A 16,024-nucleotide genomic window follows, 5' to 3' on the forward strand; every position below is an offset into this window, starting at 1 on the left:
GGTTCATAATATACTAGGAAAGATGATATAAGCAACTGCCATATTGTGCTCAACCTGCTATTATCGTGAGGCACTTAATCTCAGGTTGCTCCGTGGGAATTGTCCCTGAATTAAGAATGTACTTTAAGTTTCTTTACATGAGGAAACATCTGCTAAACGAAGAATGTTAGTTACTTTAAATAGCACTTAAAAAGCAAGAATTAGCTCATCAATGAAAAACCATTAAATCTGATCTATTTTACATTTTTCAAACTGCAGTGTGTAAGTTCTGTACCAGTAGCAACACAAAACAGAACTGCAGTCCACCTAAAGACCCCAAGAGGTAGCTCTTTGTTATGCCTGTTAAAAAATGTCTTAACTAATCAAAATAACTTTTTCTGTTTTCCCTTTATAGCATTAGGGATGCGCATACAAGCCCTCAGTCCAGCCTCTCTCAGCCTACTGCAGACAGTCTGAGCACTGATGGAGGGATTGTGCATTCCTGGTGTAACTTGGGCAGTTGTTGTTGCCATCCTGTACCTGTCCCACAGGTGTGGTATTTGGATGTACAGATACTGTGCAGGTGTTGTTACACTTGGTCTACCACTGCGAGGACGATCAGCTGTCCTTTCTGTCTCTCTGTAGTGCTGTCTTAGGCATCTCACAGTACGGACATTGCGATTTATTGCCCTGGCCACATCTGCAGTCCTCATGCCTCCATGCAGCATGCCTAAGGCACATTCACGCAGATGAGCAGGGACCCTGGGCATCTTTCTTTTGGTGTTTTTCAGAGTCATTAGAAAGGTCTCTTTAGTGTTCTAAGTTTTTATAACTGTGACCTTAATTGCCTACTGTCTGTAAGCTGTTAGTGTCTTAATGACTGTTCCACAGGTGCATGTTCATTAATTGTTTATGGTTCATTGAAAAAGCATTGAAAACATTGTTTAAACCCTTTACAATAAAGATCTGTAAAGTTATTTGGATTCTTACAAAATTATCTTTAAAATACAGTGTCCTAAAAAAGGGACGTTTCTATTTTTGCTGAGTTTATAAATAGTAAGAGTAGTGTGGAGGATGCTACATAATAGCAGTTCAGTGCTGTAGAGTAACTAAAGCCTACTGGTTATTTAAAAAGTGGACAAGCCCTTCAATATGTCCCTCCAAAACTTCCTGTTTCAACAGGATATATTTCAACACAGGAAAGAAATGCACATGCTCTTTAGTGGCTAACAATTTCTACAGCACTAACTTTAGAAATTGTACCTATCCCTCACCTGAGAGGCATCATGAGAGAAGGCAGCATCAAATGCAAACATCTTGGGAGGAACCTGGTTGGAGCTGCCATGTTTCTGAGTTTGATTCTGCTGAGAGTTAGCTGCAGGGTCCATGATGGTCACCTGCTTCCTACGAGAATCAACCTTTAGGAATGAGCTGGATTCTGCTGTACTGGTGGGTGATGAAGGACACACTCGTACCATCACTTTGACCTGAACAGAAATATAACATCTTCTCAGAAAGCTTCCTCTGAGCACCACATCAAAGTGGAAACAAAGGCAGCATTCAAACATTTGTTTCTATTTGAATGTTTCCTTTTTTACACCTGTATTCTTTTAGCCCTGAAGAAGGCCATTGTGCCAAAACACATTGGCAAATAAAGTTTTATTCCTTGTTTTTCTACATTTCACGAGTGTTGCTGGATTTGCTTTTTTACCAGTGCTTCATTTTTTTCCACGCACCTTGCTGGTTTTGTGAAGTTGCACCAGAACAACTCTACAACACCACATCAAAGTGTCATGTTGCAAAGCAGCACATATCTATAAGTAACAACACAACCGACATTTTTGCGAACAAAACAACATTCTGCTCCAGGGAGAACAAGCGTTTTAACTGCATTCACTGCTTTGTTAAAGTTAACGGATTGAGGAAAGTTTGAATCCTCTTTGAGAACAGTTTTCCTATAAGAGAATCTTGTTGTTTAATGTGGTTTTCCATTACAACTTTTTTATACAACTCCCAAACTTTCTTTACACGTTTACTGTTATTTATGTATCTGACTCAGGATGAAGGAAACAGAATTATGTGTGCGATACTTGGAGAGTTATTCATAACTCATGAATATTTCACATCAAATTTTTGCAGTCGTGAGTTAAGCAAATGGCACACAAAGTAACTTGCAACTGAGGTTTCATTTTGGGGAACTATATTTATATAAAATGATGTCTAATTTGTTGAGCAAATAATTCATTTTGGAATAAGATTTAAGAATAAAATGATTTATAGTCTTTCCAATATTGCATAGTCTAAACAAAAGTGATGTAAATTCCTGTGTATATTCCAGTGTAAATCATATGCCATGCCAAATGGGTCCCACATCCACCAAATGTTTTGATTAACCTAATCTATAGTTGAACATTTATGTTTAAATATGCTTTCCAAAAGGTAAACATTCTTTGAGAAAGTCCAAAGTTATACAATACCAATGATGTAATGAACCATCTTACATATTAATCTATGTACCTTTCCAGATCTGTACCACATTCATATTTGAGCATCAGGCCTAATGCTCTGTTTACAAGCATGTGATCATTGAAACCATCATTCTCATGTACTGACCGCAATTAAGGATTAGTGGACGAGAAAAGAAGGGTGATTGTTGGAGCCCTGAAGAAAGACATGGGATAAATCTTGGGATTCCTTATAACTACAACTTGAGCGACGATACTGGAAGCCCATCTTTAGACTATAACAGTGACCTTGTACCATCCTTTGCAGTCTAGACACAATGGTTATATAAGCGTTTAAGATTACATTTCAAGTTAAGTACATATTTAAATGACAGATTTTTCAGACTATCTAAAAGTACAGAAGTTCATCTTGATAGTCATCTCAATACAAAGCCGAAAATCAAAGCAGCAGACATAATTACCGTAGAAATCCAATCTTGACGCCATATGGATTAGCAACTACTGTAAAATAGCATCATCGTTACATTGATAGACATTTTCATAAAGCAGAAAATTACTCCTCTAGAGCAGTGGTTCTCAACCTTATTTTGATGAATGCCCCCTACTTCATTCCCTTACCCCAGCAAAATCAGTTATATTTTCTTACACTCAATCAAAAATATTTTAGCCTTTTTTTTTTTTTTTTTTTTTTTTTTGGATTTAAGCATTTCTATTTCATCTAAAAAAAAAAAGAAATAAATAAAAATAAAAAAAAAATAAAAATGTATTTTGCATTTGCCCTTAATATTTTTATAGTTTTAACAGGGGTATTTGTAACAAGACTATAGTAAGCACATGGAAGCATGGATCTTCTTCACTACCATGGTTAGATGTAACATGATTTCTATAAAACAAATTATGGCATTTTTGTAATTACAAACAGTAAGTCTACTCTAAACACATGTAAAAACAATAAATACAAAATATAAACATTTAAAAGTTGTAACAAAAATTTATTATATTCCCTCACTCCCCTAATGTAGCCTATGACAAATTTAATAGAGCTGAAGAAGTGATATGATAGTATTTATTATGAATCTATTTCTGCCTAAAGTACAGTTAGAGTTATTATAGTAAATTCAAGGGTGGTCAGGTAGAAATCTGTGCCAAATTCAAATGGTTTCACATCTCATGCTTCTCCACTAATGCTTCTATAATACTTGCGGCTAATGTGTTAACATCGCACAATTTGATCACCCTTGAACAAGCTTGTAAATGTAGTTGGTACTTATTTTTTATATTTTAGAGCTGACTATAGAGGAAACTTTGTAGTGTATAATGTTCCACTACTCAAATTTGGAATCATATGGTGAGCGGCCTATGGAAATCGACTTTGCGCAACCATGAAACTGGACCAAAAAGAAATGAAGATGGCGAACAAGTGATCAAAGTGGAGAAAACATTTAACATCACACACATCCAACTCGTGTCGCAATCTACATCTTTCCACCCAAAACTTCACCCAAATGCACTCTACCTGTTTCTTTTGAGACTCAGAAAATAGAAGCAGCAATGGCATTGCTCTCGTTCATCCATGTTTGTTTACATCTGTCATGTGCCTTCTAGAACAGGGGCTTCTGTTTCCACGTGTGTTTGTGATAGGATCGACTTGACAGATGGAGTGATCCTCAGTTGTTTAGTGTGATGCCCAGTTTTTGACTGTAGCCATTTACATAGTCAGTAAGTGTGTGATACCGAGTATTTTTAGATTTTGTTCAGATTTTAGAAGTTCTGTAGTGTACTCCAACCTAAAGCGGATGTAGAAATTTGTCGACTGATTAAACAACTAACTACATCTCAGAGTTTAATGGCATTTCGGTTATGAATGGTTGCAAAAAGGAAAAAAAGAAGGAAACAATTATTGAATAGCAGATTGCATTTTACTGCAATTTACCAGGTTGCATGTGTGAAAGGGGCTATTGTTGTTTTAGCGGCTCTAGTGTTCATTTCAGCAGCACACTGACTCAATATGTACAACTAGCCATGTAAAAATAATTTTGCAGAAATGTAGGTATAGTAACATGATTCTATGAGACCAGGTTTGGATCCTGTGGTGTTGTGGGTGGTTGCTGGGGCATTACTAAGTGGTTACTCAGCTGTTCTAGGTTGCTTACTGGCCCATATGAAGAGAGCCCATCCCCAAGTCACTATGATATGCTAGGTCTCTGGCCCCTACTTCAATGTCAGTATGAGATTTTTTTTTCCAGATTTTTTTCCTATCACAAGATTTGAGGTATCCTTCATGTATTCACCACAATCGGTGCGGGACGAGTTATTTAATACTTAAGGTTAGGATTTGCTCAAATCCCTAACCTCAAGTATTCGCAATAGTGATTCTTGCCTCAGAAAGCACCACTTATAATTGGTCTTTCTCCAGAAAGCACCTTCCTGGTGTTCTGAGATCACAGTTTGGCAACTTCTATACAGGAACGTGGAAAAACTTAAAATAATTTTGCCTTTCCTAAAATAGATATCCAGGAATGTCATTATGGCATGTTTAATATTTAATTTCAGTATTATTTAATAGCAAAAAGAACACTGGTTACTGTTTTTTGCATATTCCATCTAAATTATTCATGAGGTGCATTACGTGCATAGCACTTCAATAGTATGTACCTGCTGAAAACGTGAGCAAAATCCAAGACGCTCTTTTGTTGTCAAAGAAAAGAGGAATGCTGCAACCGTTGACAGTGTAATGATACCATTATTTCATGCATTGCTGTCCATATGTCACCACCATACCACCCTAATCCACCAGAGACGTGGCAGCATTTGTAGCAACGGTATGTCAGAAACTATAGATACAGTAAGACTTATCTGCGAGTGTGTATTCTACTTTTGAAGTAAACCTTGTCTCTGAGCCTTAGTGATAATTTGCAACATCAAGAGCTTCAAACGGGCTTAGATCTAATAACATAGTGGCAGACAGAATTTAATGAAACCTCGTTCTATACCTACAGTCCCTGTGTTACAACGAGAATCATGTCTTTTTCTGTGTTTGGTGTAACCGATTCTCCAAGGTTTGTATGTCCATGTCTTCAATGTCTGATTTTTACTCAAGGTCCAAAAAAAAAAATAATTATTTTGACTTTGATAGAGGATGGTGATTTGTGACAAAATCCAATACATACAAATTTGTTCTCTGATTCTCGAAAGCTGGGATGAGATCATGTTGGGGGGCCTAATTAGCCAGCATATGCGACAGGATGGTGGAGGAGGTGATCTCCATATGAGCTCATGTGAGTGAGAGCAGTTTGGAGAGAGCAGCATGACTAATTAAAGAAGATGCTCTATTGTTATTATAGATCCTTAAGAACACTGACGCAAGTGCAAAACCCACATAGTCATACATTTGTGGCCCCAATAATTCACTGCATTGTCAGAACTCATTTAATAGATCCTGAAATAGGTCCCCAAAAGTATTTGGACACTTAAAAAATAATTGCATTAAATAACAAAATATCAAACTATGTGGCATGTGCCATCAAATGATGCTAGAGATTTTCTTAGAACTAACTCCACTTTTCTGAGACATTTTTGCAATTACTTTTAAGCAACAAGGTCATTTTTAGTGTATGTATGCACTTCCCCACAAAGTGTTCACTCTGAAAGTTTAACAATACCTTTTGTCTAATATTTCAACAGTATGGCTGGGTTTCCCGATAATGTTGCAACTTAAGCTTTAACGATCATCTTAACTTACGTCGCTCGTTATTTTACGATGGAGTAACACCTGTTTCCCAAACCAGCACGTAGATCACTCGTTATAAAGTAGAACTTAAATGCTTCATTACGTGAGCTGTCCGGTCCAAAGGTGCTGATCACTTTGGCAGATATGTTCAGGTGTTTGTCTTCTCAAAATGAAAATAAGGTCGAAATACTGACAAACATGGAAGTTGTTTGTAACCTTATCGAGGCGCCGAAATGTATTACCTAACTATTACAGAATTTAATTAAAGAAATAATTATGGCTTTAGTAAGACAGAGTTTCAGATGTATTGATGATCAATCATAGAGATTAATGAAAGTGATGCAATAAATGCATGTAACGTGAATGTATACTATGTGAATCATAAAGGGCTCTCACGTAGCCTAAAGTTCTTTGGGTGGAAACTGAACAAATGCACACAGAACGGGATTAAAATGACGGGCATCAGTATTGAACTACTCATATACCTGTCTAAATATTAATAGATCATCTGGTTAGAGTTCAAGGTACTGTGTATGTGACGATGAGGAGGGCGGGGCCGGGCCGTGAGTCTGCACGGAGGGCCCCCAATCGGGCTAATCAGCCAAGGAGAGGGATAAGGCCGAGCCGGAGGCAGCAGTTCGGGAGAGGGAGAGAGCCACATGCAGCTGCCGTGTGTGTGTTTGTGTTTTGTGTCTTTTTGTTTCATAAAATATTACTTTGAGTGTTCAGCCGGTGCCCACCTCCTCCTTGCCCATTTTAAACCCTGTTACACTGGAGTCCTCGCCACTGCCGTCCGCCGGCGGATGGAGGAGTCGCTGCCGGCCATCTGGATGCGGAGGAATTGCCGCCATCCGCGAGGGGTGGAGGGGCTCGCTGCCGGCCGCCTGGAGTGGTGGAGCTGCTGCCAGGGGCGGAGGGGCTTGCTACCGGCCGCTAGAACGCGGAGGAGCAGTCCATCCGCCAGGAGTCAGAGGACTCGCTCCGGTCCGCCCGGGGAGGAGCGGCTGTCGTCCGCCAGAGTGTGGAGGAGTGGTTGAGGACCAGGCGGCGGCATTTCAGGGAACAGGTGAGCAATATTTTCTCTCTCTCTCTCTCTCTCACTGTCGCTCCGCCTTGCCCTTTCCCTATCCTCTTTTCCCTCCCCTTGTCTCCCTCCCAGGTCTTGAAAGGCAGGGAAAGCCTGCCGGCAGGCCCAGCCAGAAGGGCAACGGCCCCACCTCGGAAGGGGGGTGGGGGGGAATGTACGTCATGCTGGGGGTTCCCCGGCCTGATGCAGAAGAGGAAGGAGTGTGACGAGGAGGGCAGGGCCGGACCGTGAGTCCACACGGCCGGCCCCCAATTGGGCTAATCAGCCGAGGAGAGGGATAAGGCAGAGCCGGATGCAGCAGTTCGGGAGAGAGAGAGAGCCACACGCAGCTGCCGTGTGTGTGTTTGTGTTTTGTGTCTTTTTGTTTCATTAAATATTACTTTATTCAGCCGGTTCCCGCCTCCTCCTTGCCCATTTGAACCATTTACAGTGTACTTGTAGCCTTACTGCCATTATGCATCATGAAATTTGTTACTGCCTTGTAAAAAGACTGTAGGTGAGCTGATCTGAACCAGCCACTGGAGCAAGGAAGATGAGGAGGATGAAAAGAGAGGGAATCTCTCATTGCTCTCTCGCTCTAATCTCCCGTTAACCATATTTTAATTATTTATTATTTAAGTTTTATTTAAGCATATTTAAGTTTTAAAAGTTTTAAACTTTTTTTAAAAGTTTCTTCTTAAATAATCTGTTTAATAAGAACATATCATCTTTGTATTGCCATTACAATTATGCTTATCAAAGAAGGCAAATCTAACGTTATAATGTATTACGTGTCTTGTAAATTTAGACCTATCACGTTGTATGCACAGACTGCGGAGACTGCCTATTGATTTCATGCGATTTTCTTTTTCAACACTTTTTTTATCCTCTGAAATAGTTTCCAATGATCAAAATATATTAATGCAATTTATTAAATGTCCCATTGTCTTTGATAAAATGTGAAAGATGCCAGAAGGATATGTTTAAGTTGCACTTAATGGACTGAAGAGCTCTCGTTAATTTACGAACGTTTTTACGAACTACTTAGATAATGATGCTTTTGGGAAACGCGCCTTCGAGATTAATTATTATTGTATTATTAATTATTATTGTTATGTGCTGCTAACGTTCTACTTAGTACTTCAGGAAACCCAGCCTATATCTATTGTTTAATCAAGATTCTCTTTGTATTTATCAAAAATGGCATCTGCGCCAAACAATAAAAAAACATATATATCCACATTACTTAGGTGCGCAGGCTCAAAAAGTCAAATGCAAAGAGGTAAAAAAAAAAACTCACACACTGTGTCCATAGCAAAAAATCGTACATTATTCTTTATTCAGAGGCAAAAATGTGCACCAAAAAAAAAAAATAAAATAAAAAATAAAATTCTATGGACAAAGTTTCCTTCTTTATGTTAAACTTTTTAAAAAAATTAAACATTATTTATTAAATGTTTTGCTTGAAGAGTGTTCTTCTTTCTTTAAAATAAATTGCTTATGGTTTGATATCTCGTAATCTAATGCAATGACATTTGTTCATTTTAAGGTGTGGTTTAAGCAGGGATTTGAGCATGGACTTTGATACTGTCACAGTGTGAACACCTTTTGTCATCTTTCTGTGTCCAAAGACTCTTATGCTGAAATGTTCTGGGACTCTTCGTTAGTCTTCCTTGTCAAGCCTGTGTTCCTGCTTTCATCCCTCATTGTTTCCAGCTGTTTCTCGTTTCGTCATTAGTCTTCATGTGTGTTTATATATAGCCCTCATGTCTTCATCGGTTCTTGTTTTTTTGTTGGTGTGTTTATTGTTAGCCAGCAAACTGCTGTTATGTTTTATTTTCATCTTTATTACATCCTCTTCTTCTGAGTTAAATAATGATGCTTTTGGGTTCTCGCCTCATCCTTCCAAACAGCGTAACCGATACCACAGGTCCATAATTTATTATATTTCTTGCTATGCCTTGTTCCCTGATATTTACAAAAAGCGGTTGGACAAAAATGTCCTGATGAAATGTCAGTAGAACACTTCATTTCAATGATAAGTTGATTTTCATCTTGACATTTGAAGTATGGAACATGGATGTATGGATCTTATCCAGCTACTTGCGAAATATGCATTTGCAGTTGCATAACTGAACAGAGAAAGAAAGCGGTATATTTTACACATGGATGTGTTCCCCTCTTGGATTAAGCCATGTAATCAGTAGAGCTTTAGTTGGTACTCTGTCTGTTACAATAGATAACTGTAAAACAAGTCTGCACTTAAATCAGTTATGTTTCTGGCAGGTTTTGCAGAGCTTAATTAAAAGGCATTTATATGCTATCCTAAAATATCGATCTTTTTTGCATTGTGAAACGATGCACTGCCTGGCTGTGAGAAATTGCTCTATTTGTTCAAACCACCCAGGAATATTTTTATTTCAAGTCCAGATCTAGGGCTAAAAGAGTATTGAATTCCCTTATGCTCTACTCACTCCGTAATGCCCATCAGGTGTTTTTCATTAACCCCTTTATTTGAGAAACTATTAAAATTTGACTAGCCCCTGGATGTAATTTTTTCAAGGTCAGTGCCTGCACTGGCCAAATGATTGATTGAATCTGCCAGGCTTTCACAATTCTGTTCCACCACTATAAGGCTAGAATGGGGAATCCAAGGAAGTCTTGAATACCTGAAGAAAACTATCTGTTGGCACAGTACTCGATATGTTTGCTGCCATCGTTGTTCATGGGCACTCAGTTATGGTCTGATTATTTCATTATTTAATAAAAGACTTGTCAATTCTTGAACTTGGTTATAAAATTAAACTTAAAATATATTAATTATATAATAATCAAATTTTATATTAATAAACACATTTATTTAATAATAAATAAATTAATTGTGGGAGCTGCCTCCCTGATGTCCATCATGATTGCTGTGTAAATTGGGAAGAAAGCCATCAGGGTGGAGATGTAAGGGTGATATTCACACCAATACATTCAAACCTACTTGGAATGTATTAATTTCTTCAATGTCATGAAATGTGATGCAGCTCAAAGGCACATTTTAAATGCCGATTGTTTTTTGTGTTTTTAGTTTAATTACCTATACAGTTGCGATATCTAAGCGCAAATATGAATGAGATGTTGGAGTCTTTGATTTGATATAAATCTCAAATCCAATCACTTTCTACCAGTGTCACAAATATTACAGAAGCTCAAGCGTCCAGATAGAGCAGCTTCACCCACCAATATCTTATCTCACAATATTCTTATTCCTAAAGGCCACTGTTACAGCCCAGTCCTTTTTTAGAGAGGTGACATTTTTCCTTCATAAATGCCAGCATTTGCATCACCCACCATCCAGCTTGTGCTCACTTCTACTAAGGGACAATTTAAGTCTCAATTTAGATTGCAGGTACAAGCAGTCCACTAATGAGCCAGCACACTACATAACATGCAGCCTAAACGTGTGGGTTGTATACAGGTGAACTCGAGCGGTTTCAGTGCAAAAATTGAGCTTCCAGAAAATGTCTATAAACCATCTCGATAACCAATCAGCATGTGGGTAATTCTGGATTTCTCCAAAGCTGCTAATATTTACCCTTTTTTTTGTTTTAGTCATAGTTTTGTCTTTTGATGTGAATGTCATTTAAATGTAGTTAATATTTCATCATGTCATATTAATGTTAGTCTATTTAACAGTATAAATATTCAAATTATAAAATTGTGTTTTTATACATTTATAATTATAATTTTAGTCTATGAAAATAACCTAGTTGACTACATTTGTGCAAAATGACTAACTTTAAATACAGTATTTGTACACAATTTTACATTTTATAAAATTCTACTGAGTTTTATATATTAGATTATATAAAATTTAAAAAATGTACAAACATTTACTTATTTATTAGCATAACCAAATATATGAAAAACATAAACCCAAGCTCCTGAAATAATAGCATTATAGTGGCCTGGGTTGCTCAGCGAGTATTGATGGTGACTACCACCCCTGGAGTCACGAGTTCATATCCAGGGTGTGCTGAGTGACTCTAGTCAGGTCTCCTAAGCAACCAAATTGGCCATGGTCTCGATTAGGGGTTCTTGCTCTCAATGGGGTGTGTGGATCATGGAGAGTAACACAAGCCTCCATTTGCTGGGAATCTCCATTGTCATGCACAGCGAGCCACATAAAATGCTCAGATTGACGGTCTCAGAAGCGGAGGCAACTGAGACTTGTCCTCCGCCACCCGGATTGAGGTGAGTAACTGCCACCACAAGGACCTACTAAGTAGTGGGAATTGGGCATTCCATATTGGGAGAGAAGGGGATTTTAAAAAACAAATAGCATTGTGATAAATGTACTGAAGTATTGGCTACATTTTAGAAGTTCCTGTATTGTGAATATATTGTGAATGCTGTTGATATATTAAAATACATAAATCATATGTTGTGTTTTTGTCTCATCTTCATTATCATTTGTTAAAAAAAATAAAATAAAATAAAAAAAACCTTTGTCAAATATTTTCAACATTTATTTCATTGAGGAGATTAACACTAAACCTCTCTAAATCAATGCTCTAAATCTGTCTTGGAATAATTTCTAATATATCAATTTGAAATTGAGCTCACTACCCCAGCATATGAACTGACTCCAAGGACTGGATATCGCGACCCAAAGGCACCAACTGTGCATAAACGCAGATGAATATCCCTCATCCCCTGTTGCATGGCACTAGGAACCCAGACAGCATGTCTAAAAGAATGCCAGATATGCTGGTTTCCCGACGATGCACTGAAGATCAGGATCAACTTTCAACATGCGGGGCTTCTCCTCTGTCAACACAGAGCTGGGAATCACTCCTGGATGATGGATAAGATGCATGCATTTGAAGGATTCTTTCAGTACAAGAGCTTACAAGGGTGGTTTCAACAACAACAATCTCAGAAAATGACAGAGATCAGTGATGCGAACGATACCCTGACTGAGCATGTAAATTGATAAAGGAATGTGGCCATGAACAAGCAGACAGACAGAGTGTCACTGGCTTCATGGGGCTGAAGAATTTCAATTTATGTTTGGTAGAGTGTGCTGAAATTGCATTGCAGTGTACAGTATAATGATGATGATGTTTTTTTTTTTCATCAGTCACTGGAGACAGCACAGGGTTTGAACTGGCCCTCAAAGACATCTTTTGTGTGTGCCACCTGGATGGCAGAGTGGTTATGGTGTTGCACTTAAGATCCAATGGACACACCAGTGTTTGTTTGAACCCCACTTCTGGTAGTAGAGAAGTAATTTCCATTCTACCACATATGCAAATAATTCTGAGAAACTCTGCTACAGCTGCATATGGGCTTTATGCATATAATAAAGCATAAGCTAATTTAAACCGAGAGATTTGTCTGCCTGTATCTCAAAGTATTTGCATGAATCAAGATGGCCAAGTGGTTAAGGTGCTGGACTTAAGATCCAATGGATCAATGTCTGTGTGGGTTTGAATGCCACTCTTTGCAGAACAGTGGCTTCAATTATACAATACTACATCTGTCAATGCTGTGGAAGAATAGAAATTGCAGTTTTTAGGAGTGGGGTTTGAACTTATGACAATATGTGTCTATTGGATCTTAAATCCAATGCCTTAACACCTTGGCTGTCCAATAAAAATCGTCATTTGTGTTCAGCAGAAGAAAGTAAGTCACACATCTGGGATGGCATGGGGGTTAGTAAATGATGAGAGAATTTTCATTTTTGGGTGAACTATTCCTTTAAGTTCCAATGGGCAAATGTCTCTGTGGGTTCAGACCCCATTGCTGGTAGCAGAGATAAGGCTTCTGAATGGGACAATGTTGAGTTTGATGACTTATTACTAACTTTCTAGCAAACAATAACTTCATGGACAAGCCAGTTTATAAGAGATGTCAGATCAAAGGCCTAACATCTATGTTCATGCATCCCAAACTGCTCATCTCCTGCAGCATTGTACTTTCGCCTGTGATACCTGCATGTAATCTAGAGACAACTTTCTCTTGCATCTGCCTCATATGTTCTCACACACTGCCAAAATCCTCTGATCTGTGGTCTAAATTTCTCAGCCAGCTCTGTTTTAAGACACTTGACCTGTGTCATATAAACTAGACTAAAGAAACTCTGATTACTTTCAGTTCAAAATGTGTAATTTTCTTTCATTATTTCAGTTAAATTAAAATCATAAAAAAAATAAGTAATACAGTAATAAGGTACATTTTGCTTTGTCCCTTTTGTTTTGTTTGATTTTGCTGTACTTGGCCATTTGCCTTCAATAAATGTGCTCATCTCTGAGCTCTGAACAAAAGAAACTAGAAGCCAGGACCGCGTTAAACTCTATACAATATTTAGCAGAAGATCCCTCAGACACCACTGCTTTGGCTGTCTCTGGACCCCCAATGCAGTTTTTTTACAGACTATTTTGACTGTTTAGGATTTTTTTTTTTCTTCTGCCAACTTGGAAATTCAAACAAATGTGAATGTATATCGTGATAAATATCGATATTGAATGATATGAAAAAGAATATTGTGATAATATTTTTGGCCATATCGCCCAGCCCTACGTTGGATTTAAGATCTAATGGACACAGAGTGCTGGGTAGTAACAAATACATTTAATCTGGATTATGTAATCCGATTACAAAAATCAAGTACTTGTAATTGGATTAAATTACATTTTAAAATACTTATCAGACTAGTTACTTTTTTTTACAGATTACATGATTACATATTAACAAGGCAACAGCAGTAAATTGTTAATAATTGATAATTTTCATATCAATATCATCATATTCTTACCCCGAAGCGCAATAGTCTTACAGATGAAAATTTTTAATGTGCTCATTTTATGTTAAAACTATAAGATATGCACCTCAGCTAAGGAATAGGTGATGGACTATTACAAAGTAGTATGAGTTAAAAAGTAAGTGTGTCAGAGTTTTGAGCTGTTAGCTTTGACATAGCAATGTTATTGCTGTTGATTTTTGAGTTTGTTCATGTATTGTTTCTATTGTTTTATGCACTTAAAATGAACTAGATATGTTTATTATTATTATTATTATTATTATTATTATTATTTCTTACTATCTCACCAATGGTGTGCAGCTCACACATGTAACTTAATTGCTTCAAAGGATCTAGTGGATGCCATCTCTAAGGTTCCTTCCCGCAAGAAACAGTAGTTCAACTGCAAAATGTGCAGCAATATAAAAACAAAAACTAGTACTGTTGCTGCTGATGCAGTGGAGTCCATTGCAGGAAACTTGATACATTTGTTCCTTGTGTGACTCGGTGGAACTCTGCTGTTTTAAAATATTCTGCTGTTTAAGAATATTCTTGCACTTCTAGAATATTCTTGCACTTCAAAAGATAAAAGCTTGCACCTCAGCTCTGGAATAGGCAATGGACTATCAGTAAGCAGTAAGGGTTGAAAGTGTTTCAGAGTTTTTAGATGAAATCTTTGACCTAGACAACATTGTTGCTGCTGATTTTTTGGTCATTAATTTTCATTCATTTTATGATCGTTTTGTTGATTTTATGGACGTTAATGTTCGTAATGCTGCTGTTGTTTTATGCACTAAAAATGAACTTGATGTCCCAGTGTTTGGAATTATTTAATTTAATTCACTTTTTTAAAATGTCATAAGGACTTTTTTTGTTAGTAATAAAGAATGGAACACATTTTCTTCCTCTTTGTACTTTTATGTTAAAATGATTATCCTACTCAAATGCATGTGACAAAATAAAATAGAATTAGGTTGAAAGTAATCCAAAAGGAATCAGATTAGATTACATCAAAAATGTAATCTATGAGATTGTTACTTATTGCATTTTTTTGTCATGTAATTTGTAATCAGTACCTGATTACAATTCACAAGTAATCCACCTAGCACTGTGGACACATGTCCATGTGTATTCAAATCCCACTCCTGGTATAGGACCTGAGGCTGTTCATTTAGCATTGAAGAATGTTAAACCGGAGTTTTAGAATTGAAAGATTTACATTTAGAATTTGAACCCAGTGGAATGGGAAACACCAGTATCTGAATGCAAAAACTAGTTATCAGAACCAGGATCAAAACTGAGACTTGAGATTTTGTGTACCAAATTTGCTCGGGTGCAATGTGATTACAATAGTTTACTGCAATGTGTTTCCAATAGTCAACTGAACTTGTGAATCTTAATAGGTAAGCTTTTAGGGGGCCTGGGTAGCTCAGCAAGTACAGACACTGACTACCACCCCTGGAGTCATGAGTTCAAAGCTAGGGCATGCTAAGTGACTCCAGCCAGGTCTCCTAAGCAACCAAATTAGCCTGATTGCTAGAGAGGGTATAGTCACATGGGGTAACCTCCTTGTGGTTGCTATAATGTGGTTTGCTCTCAGTGGGGTGCATGGTGAATTGTGCATGCATGCTGCAGAAAATAGTGTGAAGCCTCCACATGTGCTATGTCTCCACGGTTAATGTGCTCAACAAGCCACGTGATAAGATGTGTGGACAAACAGTCTCAGATGTGGAGGCAACTGAGATTTGTCCCCTGCCACCTGGATTGAGGCAAGTCACTATGCCACTGCAAGGATTTAGAGTGCATTGGGAATTGGGCATTCCAAATTGGGGAGAAAAAGGTAAGGTAAGCTTTGAAGCCTGACCAGGATGGTTGTAAAGGCATTGAACTTAAAATCCAATGGACACATGTCCTCATGGGTTTGAAACCCACTCTTTGTAGATAGGCTGGGGCTTTCTGGTTTACACTGAATTATATATTTAGCCAACAAC

At 37.7% G+C, this 16,024-nt stretch overlaps 1 protein-coding gene and 1 long non-coding RNA gene across 8 annotated transcripts in view; one reads left to right on the forward strand and one right to left on the reverse strand.

Moving 5' to 3' along the window:
• LOC127455626 (kinesin-like protein KIF26B) overlaps window positions 1-16,024 on the reverse strand; it is a 136,175-nt gene that overhangs the window by 24,453 nt on the left and 95,698 nt on the right. The window contains exon 6 of the mRNA XM_051723679.1: window positions 1,254-1,466. Coding sequence (XP_051579639.1) covers window positions 1,254-1,466 — 213 coding nt within the window. The remainder of the gene's footprint in view (window positions 1-1,253; window positions 1,467-16,024) is intronic.
• The window catches only part of LOC127455627 (uncharacterized), a 70,711-nt gene that overhangs the window by 20,247 nt on the left and 34,440 nt on the right, over window positions 1-16,024 (forward strand). For 3 of the 7 annotated variants that reach the window (XR_007899702.1, XR_007899705.1, XR_007899699.1), the window contains exon 5: window positions 395-1,391. The exons of the other annotated variants lie outside the window; for them this stretch is intronic. This is a non-coding gene — a long non-coding RNA (uncharacterized LOC127455627). Of the gene's footprint in view, window positions 1-394; window positions 1,392-16,024 lie in introns of those variants that run through there. 7 annotated transcript variants of the gene reach the window in all.

The sequence above is a fragment of the Myxocyprinus asiaticus genome, chromosome 17 (assembly GCF_019703515.2).
Source record: "Myxocyprinus asiaticus isolate MX2 ecotype Aquarium Trade chromosome 17, UBuf_Myxa_2, whole genome shotgun sequence".
NCBI classification, from domain to species: Eukaryota; Metazoa; Chordata; class Actinopteri; order Cypriniformes; family Catostomidae; genus Myxocyprinus; species Myxocyprinus asiaticus.